Source organism: Venturia canescens, chromosome 8 (genome assembly GCF_019457755.1).
Source record: "Venturia canescens isolate UGA chromosome 8, ASM1945775v1, whole genome shotgun sequence".
Lineage (NCBI taxonomy): Eukaryota > Metazoa > Arthropoda > Insecta > Hymenoptera > Ichneumonidae > Venturia > Venturia canescens.
Window position 1 is genome coordinate 10,680,357 of NC_057428.1, and position 10,126 is coordinate 10,690,482.

At 40.2% G+C, this 10,126-nt stretch overlaps 1 protein-coding gene across 1 annotated transcript; it reads right to left on the bottom strand.

Moving 5' to 3' along the window:
• Positions 1-6,148: 6,148 nt before the first annotated feature.
• On the bottom strand, positions 6,149-10,062 carry LOC122415307 (uncharacterized). The gene is made up of 4 exons (XM_043427320.1): positions 9,483-10,062; positions 8,688-8,903; positions 6,685-7,055; positions 6,149-6,619 (listed from the first exon to the last, which is right to left on the bottom strand). Exons 1-4 carry the CDS (start codon positions 9,688-9,690, stop codon positions 6,368-6,370), a joined length of 1,047 nt encoding a protein of 348 aa, XP_043283255.1. The 5' UTR covers positions 9,691-10,062; the 3' UTR covers positions 6,149-6,367.
• Between the last annotated feature and the right edge of the window lie 64 nt (positions 10,063-10,126).

Sequence of the window (10,126 nt, forward strand, 5' to 3'; positions counted from 1 at the left end):
ATTATAATAATATCGATATGGTTCGCCGTTACTATAAAAACATAGTAATTTTTGGTATAAAAGTCTCTCCGTTTAGACGAAATGGGAATAGTGCGTGTCTATTTACCGAAATTGTTCACTCCGTCGTCGGTATAGTGTCGGTCAGAATGTAACTAAATGGGAATGACATAACGAGCAATTAATTTGCGTAAGAAGTTCCGCCTGCGAAGAAGCGGGCGAGTCGGAGGGATACGAAATTCGCTGAAAGCGTGCGCACACAACAATTGTGGAATGAAAGTTTGTCTTGGTGATGTGCGCACGAGGACGCGAGAGATTCCGGAACCGGTGGCTGATTAACGACGTGCACATTATTTCCCATTCCGGTTTTCTCATTAGGTTCGTTAGTACGCTCAGGTACGAGTTATAAAATCCTTTTGTACGAATAAGGAAAAACGAGCCAGCCGGGTTTGAGTCTCTCTCACTTTCTTTTGTCCAACCTCAATCCTCTCCCTCTATCTTTCGCTTTATCTACGTTTTTTTATTATCCGCTCTCCCATATATTTTCAATTTCGTCTCTGAAAAGGGGCACACTACGATGTGACTGCGACACTGTAAATCTCGTCGTTGTCCAATTAACCCAATTTAAGCTCGTAGCTCCCTATTCGTGCCTGAGCACTTTTCTAGCTCGTCCAGCTGATGGCTCCGTTCGACACTTTTCCTTCGAACGATCCACCGATGCATTTACCTCTGTTGTGCTTCATTTTTTCTCCCATTTTTCTCGTACCTCGCTCCGGCGATCTTTTATCTGAAAAATAAACTATTTCAACGTTCTCTCTCGTTTCTCATATTCGAGAACAATATTGACTGTTATATTTGACGAAAATCACTTTCTCCGCGCCATCTACTCGACCCAGAATACAAAGAGCCTCAATTTTTCGATCCCACAAGTAAATTCAAACGTTCAACAACTTCCCTCTCACACTCCAACGATTTTTCAATCCTCCCGTGTGTATTCGACAAACAGTTGAAGGAGCGTTGCCACTCGCAAATAGTAGAACGTGATATCGAAGATTATTATTGATGAGCCAACACCGCGGCTAATCCTGAACGGGGCCGTGCAAAGAGACGTTTTTTTATGAATCAGAAGTTCAAACGACTATTCGGTCAGACCTTAATAACACGACCGTCGCCCTCAAATTTATCGACCAGCAATATCGATCATCGAAACTCGTTTTAAACCCGATTTTGGTTGATAAGAACTCGATCGAATTGCCTCTCGGAATGTGCATTATTATTAGTGTTCCAATTTCGATGCGCATCGGGATTAATTTACTTATTTATTTTGAGAGCAAAGAAAAAATTTGAAAAACATTTTTTACATATTCCAACATTTGTTCGTTCGATTATTCTCGAGAGTTTGCTGCCTCCAACGCGCGCTGCAATATTCCTGCAATTTATTTTTGTACCGAGTTTAGTCGTGACGCATGGAAATAATACGAACTCTATCTCGGGATCACGACGGATCAAGAGTCTCGACTCTTTTCGTCAGAGAAACCAACCGCTGAATTATAAGGAATTGATGATACGCTCTAAAAATAAAGTTTCGATTTTCATCAATTTAGTGACTAATGGTGAACCGTGTTGCAACAAACGGCAGACGGCTCGGGCTTTCAATTGTTATTCTTCACAGTTGTTCTCCTCGCGATTGACAAGTCGAATGACAGATTTCTGCTTCGTTAGTTGACTATGTTCCAAAAAAGCACATTTTTTTGTTGTTACTCGTTGCACGTGCTTTGAAACGATCTCGAAAAATGTGGTGACAAGTTTCCACTCCCCCCAAATCGTACAAACGTCAAATTTATCAAGTTCTAGTACCTTAAGACTAGTGGCCATTTTTCATTTTGGCATCGGAGAAAAGCAACGCGATGATATCGATCAATTGGATAAAGAGTGAAACTCTGGTGGTTCGAGGTACCGGTCGGGCCACAGTCACGCTCGAAACTCAACATTCTCGGTGGATGTGCTCAAAAACTTGGATACAACTCGCCGAATAATCCGATAATGATACTCGTCGCATCTTACAGTGACGTCAGAACACATAAACTGCGAGGAAAAATGTTTTAATATAAAGTTTTCGAAATAATGGGGTTTCCCTATCCCAAAATAATTTCGTCGTATCGCTTTTCCTACGCTACTCGAATTTGATAAAAAAAATTTCGTCAGATTTTTCTATGAATGGCAATTAAAAAAGCAGAGTCCGTCAAAAAAGAAGTTACAAAGTTACAGCAGAAAAAGTGAACTTTATCACCGTCCCCAAATAAAAACAGAAGCGAATGAGGCTCCGAGTAAAAAATCTGCAGGGAACCACTCAGACGAGAAAGCTCGAGATAAATTAATTCAATTTTCTTCTGAAGAGTGAAATGCGAAATAAGCATTTTGCGAATCTCTTTGAATGGAACTGGAATCAGGTCAAGACTTGAAGCTCGTATTTTCCTCAGCTCCCGTTCCTCAAGCTTCCTTCAAAAGATTCACAAAATTTCTATTCCGAAGTTAACTTCTCAGTAGAAAAAAGAAGATTTTTATAAAGATTTATCTTCGAAACTTTTCCAGTATTCTCCAGGTCGTAAGAAAATCTCCATTTTGAAATGAAAAAAAAAAAAAAAAAAAAAAACAATTTTCCACTTCACGGATGCGAAGTGCAACATCACAAATGAAGCTGAAACACAGCAGTTTCGAAGACGTGTCTACTCGCAGTGTGATCCTAAGCCTCGAATATGTTTGCTCGTCCGGATTTTATGATCCGATCCACTGACGTACTACAAAGGAATATCGACGGGGGTGGGTATCGTCTTTCGAAATTGAATTAAGATCTTGGTCGTAAGGATTCGTGGACTTATCTTGTCTGCATATATTTTATAGGTCTTGAGAATTCGATCGAAGTTGAACGAATCTGGATTCGAAGATGCGTCAAAACAACTCCCCTTTAATAAAAATATTTTCTGAGAATTGATTGTGCGTAGGTTTTGTAGCAGCATTAAAAGAAAAATCGATGGGTTTCTGCGAATATGAAGAAATGTGCTTTTGGAAAGCATTGAAAGTTGTAATACTGGTATAAAACGTTGCGATCGTAAAATTCACCGTTCGAAAGAACTTGATGCGTTTTATCTCTGTTACGAAAGAACGTGGAAACGTTTTTTCTTCAAATGTTTTTTTTTTTTTTTCCAATACAACGCACACGAGCTCCAGCCAAGCGCTTGACCCTTCGAATGTTTTTATTTCGTTCTCTTGTATCATTCGCTTTTCCATGAACTGCGAGCATCCCAAAATAATCATTCTTTTCAATAGTGTGTGGACTGACAGGCCGCAGAATAGTTCGGGTTTTGTGATTCACGCTTCGTTTGTAAACTGTCACTGTGTACTCGTTCGTAATCAGTTGTGAATATTTTTCATTTCATTTCAGTATTTTAGTGATTCATGCCGAAAGCACGAAATTTACGAGCGAAAATAAACTAATCAAATTTATCACCGGTTATTCGTCGTTCTGTAAAGTTAGAAAATAATTTTGTTGATCGACATAAACTTCTTTTATGCCAAACAAAATAATTAAAGCAGCGAACGTGATAAATTTTTTGAGGAAAAAAATTTGAGTTTAGTTAAAAAAAAATTGATGTTCAGAGATTGAAATCGTCATAAACTAATCCAATCATCAATTTATGTTCGTTGTATACATCGAGTGCGGAAGGGAAAACTTGACCTTGGGTAAGATCGACCGAATCGACACGACGGTTTGTCACAAAAAATGTTCAACTCCTCAAGTTTCGTGTTTCTGCAAATATTAGAATTTCTTAAAATCGAATGAAGCGTGAATAATTGATAAAAAATTATCCACAGTCGTCCAGAATTGGTGGAAACGAGATTTGAATTCGGTTCGACTAAACAAACGTCGCGTAAAAGGCGTTTATTTATTTGCGCGTGTTCCGTTTGCGCCCGGTTGATCGATTTTACTTAAATTCGTAGAACAAGATTAAGATTGAAGAAAATAAATCAGCGAGGCTCAATATTCGCCACGTGACAAAGCCGAGTAGGCTGTTTTCTTATTACCGAAGAATCTATCGCGTGCTTGGAATCGTTGAAATAATAATCCCCATCGCACTCGCGCGGTGGCTCAATACGTGTGCCGTGTCACTTCACCGTAACAAATAGTGCGGTTTCAATAAACCTACAAACCGAAATATCGAACCGTTCGATGGATCGTCTAAAGTAGACGTTCTCGAGTTAAAAATGCTGAGTAAGCAGCAAGTGGCGAGAGTGAAAAGAAATAAAAAAAAGGGACAAAAGAGCAGTGATATGTGGCGAGTGTGTGTGCTCGATATTGAATGGCAACAAAGGCACCGGCAAATGTTAGGTTAACGAGTTCGATTGTGTGGGAAAAGAGGTTTTCTCAAACGGATTTTTCCGGCCTAATTTGTTGGATTATTGTGGTCGAGCGATGCTCGAAAGAAAGAGAAAAGAATGTGGTGTTTCAATGGTCATTTCACAGGTCGTGTTTACTGCAGTACTTACCATTGTAATGTGATAGATGTCGGGCCAATTGTTAGTGCGGAGCGCGCGCGCGGCCGACTGTTGAAGCAGCAGCCAGAACGGCACTGGTCGAGGGGTGGTTCTGCAGTAGCAGATCCCTGTATACACAGACGCAGCGGCTAAGAGAAGGGTGGGAGAGACGGAGAGAGAATAGAAAAAGAAAGAGAGAAGCGGAGAGAGTGCGCGCACGTCACTCACTTTGCAAACAGGCGAAGAGGAAGAGAGACGAAAAAAAAGAGCGATGTTGCCGCAACTTGAAAGCGTCAGGGCATTAGCAATAACGGCAACACCAGCACCGTCATTTCCGTCAAATTTTTATTTCGTTCCCAGGCTGCTTTTCTCGAAGCCGTTTTTTCGAGCTTTAGTTACACTCGCCGACACCGCTTCGTTCGCCGATACTGCTCGCTTCACGATCGTAGACTTTTCGAGCTTCGCACTGCCTCGATTCTCCCGCGCATGTTCAACCCCCCTTTTCTCCAAACTGGAGACGGGGCTCGTATTCACCGTGCCGCTCGACTTATGACGAGAAGAGCGAGGGCAAGGGGACGATTGCAGCAATATTACGCCAGACATCGCAAAGGGCTTTCACTGCTGCAACAACCAGTCCAACTCGAACTTCACTAAGAAGCTTTCGTACAGCTCTCTCGACCTCATCCCTATTCAAGCTATGTAACTCCGCACTCTACACTCGCTCTTTCTTCTCTTGCGTGTGTATTTAAGACGCTATATTTTCATTCACATCATTCCTCCTATTTACACTTCGATGGATTTGTTCGACGAATCGAAGCTCGCGGCATCAAGAATAAATTGGATAGATTCAGGTTATTATAATTTATTTATTTTCACTTTCAAATGCTTACAGATTGTGAACCATTCCTTCCAAGTATTTCGTATTGGCTGCTGTGTTTATTTAACAAAATACTGACCTTACCCACGCTGCTAGCACTGACTTTCCAGTTATGACATCTGTCGTAATTATCCTTTGTAGGGCGATGCTTTAGCAACTGTAATAATGGTAAGTTCGCATGTGTGTTTCGAGACCGACCAACGATACTGATCTACCGAGCGACTGAGGAAACAATCTGTACCGACATCTTGCGGCTGAGACGCAAACAGTGTCGTTAAAAATATATTGATTTTTACTTTACCCGTTGGTGCATTATTTCATTATTAGTTTTGTGATTCTGAGGCGTTGTCATCGAAAAATTACGAGTCCGAGGGCTTCACCAAGCCAGAAAAAACATGCGCAGACACAGTTGGAATTCTCGTCATTAGTCAGACGCAGCAGCAGTGGCACTCTTTCGTCGAAGCTATAGATACTGTTTTTCGTTGTTCCAGCCAGCGAGGGCTTGTTGTCACAGCAACGAAAAATGCTCAATTGATTTATACTTCAACGTCGAGTTCGAACGGAGACACACGTTGATGGAACAGAGAATCGAAAAAATATGAAAATAAATGGAAAAAAATAGTTTCAGATTTGTTATTAATCGAAGGATCCCTTAGGCGAACAACTTCTTTGGAAACGAGTGATATGAGAACAAAAAAATGTTCTTGTCGAGTAGAAGGTAAAAATCCTGTAAAATCTATGTTCTTGTCATGTATTTTCTTTTTTTATTTTTGGCACAACAAAAACAACATCTCGAACGATCTCGAATGACCGAGAGTCAAGGACTGTCATTGCCACGACAAGTTGAAAGTCGTATAACGAAACGAATTGTTTTGTTTTTCGAGGAAGACATTTTTTAATCTTGGACGAGAGCCCGGCGGTGCGCGTGTGTTTTGTTTCGTTGCTCATCGAGCGAGGGATTTATTTGTATTTCAAGGGTACGACGATACCTTCGTATCGATCGTTTTCTATGCCACAGTTGGCCTTTAATACACTTTTCTTTATAGCCTCGCGATAGCTCTTGACGTCGGTGACGAATTTTAACCAAACTCCGATCATTTCGATCATGTACCATCTCTTCATGTTTTCTTCGATGTCGTGAATCATTTTTTCCTCCTTTTCGATCACGTTTTCCTCCTCTTCTTCCTCCTCGACTTCATCGTTCGTGTTTATCTGCACAAAGGTATAAACAAATGAATAATCGAACGTTTCTCGGAATATAACAATCGTCACAGTACCTTCAGGGGACTCGGGAATTTGTTGAGGCTCGCAGTAGCGAATAACTTTTCCAAAATATGCTCGTTTCTCACGAGCACGCGACGGACGGTCCCCTTGCTAATTTCCACTAAGCGTCTGAAACGGTCTTCCTCGCGTTCGTTCAGTAAAATCTCTAAATATTTTGCCTGTTTCGTGCTCGTTGTCTCGTTATTTGTCGAGGGCTCTGTATTGTTTACGATGAACTCGTGCATCTCGTCGATCGTCGAAAAACGATTTATCTCAGCAAATCCATCAAAATTAATCTGATACTCGCGGACTCGGAGCTCGATCAGAAGCTCGTTGTCGCTGCTCGCCGCAGCACCTTCGCTGGGAGCCGTCGAGAGATCGTCGTCTTGAATCAGTGAAATAGTGAACGTGAATTTAATCGCTTCCACGCATAATTAACCTAACTTAGTGTGCACACCTTCACAGCGAGACATTTCGTGCACATGGGGTCATTTTGACCCCAGGTCATTTTTGACATCGAATATCTCGGTAACTATGCGCTTTTCGGAATAAAGGGTTTAGTCACTTTTTGCAGTTAATTGATCCAACTTTAAGGCTGCAAAGTCGGATTTCCAAAAAAATCTTTTTTCATCGTTCAAAAACGTGCTCAAAGTTGATAGCGCGCGTAAAAAACACTTTTTCGGTTAAATCTCTCGTAAGAAATGAAATTTAGAGTTTTGAAAAATATCCTTACAGAGTTTTACAGACAAGGGTCCATGCTTTAAGGGAAAAATAGTCCACTTTGCAACCCTTCCAAAAAGTGTATTTATTTTCTAGTATGAAGTTGGCTATGCTCCCTACTTTTAGAGAGGGGATAACGATTTCTTAAGAGTATGGATCAGTCGACTAACCTCACTTGGAATTTTCGAAATCAAAATTCTTAGACACAGTTTGATCGATTAAAAAAAGGCTCTGTCAGAGCCTACGCAGAACGATGGCAAAAATCGACTGACAGAGCCTTTTTTTAATCGGTCAAACTGTGTTAAAGAATTTCGATTTTGAAATTTGCAACTATCTCTCTCGCACTTATGGTTGCGATATACCGACTGATCCATCCTCTTAAGGTAACTCCTGTACTGCATGCTATAGTCAAATGAGTGCTAAATTTTAAAAACGCTTTTAGACCAAGTTTAACGTACCGATTAAATGTATTGTTAGTGAATTTGTATTACAGCATATCTAATTAAGATGTAAAAATATTAAAAACGCTAGTTTTGCAAAACCATCAACTGATAAATGCAAATTTCCACGCTGACACACCTTCAAAGAATTATCTGCGTTTTTTCATTGATTTTATTGCAACAAGTCTCATTTTGTTCGTCAACTGGTCCTCTATCAATCCACCATGTAGTTGTTCTTTTAACTTGATCGTTTCACTGTTGCAGCTAATTGTTCGTTAAGTGAAAAAACTTTTTCATTCATAATTTCTGAAGGAATGCGTTTAAAGTAAAATTTACGTGGTGAATTCGTAGAGGATCAGTTGAGGAACAAAATGAGACTTGGTGCAATAAAATCGGTTGAAAAATACAAATGATTCTTTGAAAAATACCTGTGAAAATTTGTCATCATGGAAATTTGCATCCATCAGTTGATAGTTTTGCAAAACTATCATTTTAAATACCTTTTCACGTTAATAAAATATCCTCGAATACATATATATTAACAATAAGTTTAATCGGTACGTTAAACTTGGTCTAAAAGCGTTTTGAAAATTTAGCACTCATTTGACTAGCATGCAGTACAGGAGTTACCTTAATATTTGGTGTTTTACTTATGAGATGCTCATCTGTAAATGCTATTCATGTGAGAAAAAAATTTTGGGGTCAACCTGAGCCCAGATGCACACTAATGTAAGGGTTAAAAATAAGTAGGAAAAATACTCTCCCTACGACTAATTTTGAGAAATTGATCATTTGTTTTTTGTGTGTTGTGTTTTTTTTTACAGTGAAATGGGAAAGTTTATTTCGTTTGGTATTACCGGAAGGCGAAATGACCGTGACGATTATCCCGGAATCCGGTAAATTATCGTCGTGATGATAGCCAGCGTCGTAAAGCCCCGGCAACTGCGGCCCGATTTCATTAACGACGGCCTCATCCGCAGCTTCCTCGTCTTCGTCTTTATCACTGTCGTACTCGTCTCTGTCCGGAAACCAATTGTTCCCGTTGCTCTGTGACTTTGACGTTGCTGCGTGAGCTGAAAGGACGATAAATAAGGGAGAAAAGCTTTTACGATTAACAGGCTACAGCGACTCCGGTAATTGGCCAATCGAATTTCGTCCATGGGAGAAAAACTTTGAGGTGGAAAAAATCGAAACTGACAAGCGCAAGGTCCCGGCCATTGGAGCAGCTCGCAAAAAAAAGTCGTTGCTCCAAATTCATTTTATTTCTATTAATCATCAGCTTTTTGGACAGAACTAATAAAAATTTGTGAGATGGACGAAACAGAGTAATTGAACGTATGCGGAAGCGAATTATCGGGAGCAGTTCAAACAGAAATATATTTCGCCCTGGTAAAATTTAGTTGCTTCAAACATAAAAAATTCTCACGATTCAGTTGGACAAACGAAATCAATTGCTATTAAAGAAAAATGATTTTCACCGATTTTGGATCTATGAAATTGAATTTTTTTTAGAAAAAATGCTACCGAGCAAAAAAAAATCTGGATTCGACTCGCATCCGCAAATTTTTTATTTTAACAATGAAATAATTCAAATAATTTTGAACAATTTAACAATTCAAATAATTTGCGCTCTTTTTTATTTGGTCAGTTACCGTCCAAAGCTTCGGAAGGGCCGCCCTTAACCATCTCGTTATCTTCGCCCTCTTCCTCGTCGATACGGCAGTTAAAGCAGCTGGAAGAACAGGACGGCGATCCGGAGGAGGCCTGTCCGAAACGACTTTTGTAAATCTTTTGCCTCGACACCGGACGCGGCAGAGTAATATCGGGATTGGACGTTGTAGAATCGAGTCTAACTCTCATAGTTCGAGAAGAAAAAACCAGAAGAACGGCTCGATGTTAAACCAGTGAATATTCGTTCGCCATTTAAATCGAAACGAAACTCAAGCCCAGGATCGTGATACCGAATATCAGGAAGAATGAAAAACTCGGAAGAAAAATCTGGCGAAAAGGAAAAATCAAAAAAAACTACTTTCACTCCAATATATTATTTCAACATCGCCGGAAGCTAATCGAAGGAGCATAAAAAGCGAGATTATCGCTTTGACGTCCCCGGAGCGACTGTCGTCACGTCGAATCTTCGCAAATCCCTCGATGCGATTGCAAAACGTCTAGACGGATATTTCGATCGAGGCGTGACGAAACGCTCCTCGCATCGATATTCATATAGTCGACGATTCTCGAATGAAAATCGATGTATTTACCTGCTGATCAGTCGTGACGACGAAAAATTCTTCGC

Excerpts from the sequence above, each read along its gene's own strand:
- LOC122415307 (XM_043427320.1), bottom strand. The coding sequence starts at position 9,690 with ATGAGAGTTAGACTCGATTCTACAACGTCCAATCCCGATATTACTCTG. Across the intron at positions 7,056-8,687 it reads CACGGTCATTTCGCCTTCCG|ACGACGATCTCTCGACGGCT; the intron begins GTAATACCAAAC and ends CACTGATTCAAG. Across the intron at positions 6,620-6,684 it reads AATTCCCGAGTCCCCTGAAG|ATAAACACGAACGATGAAGT; the intron begins GTACTGTGACGA and ends ACCTTTGTGCAG.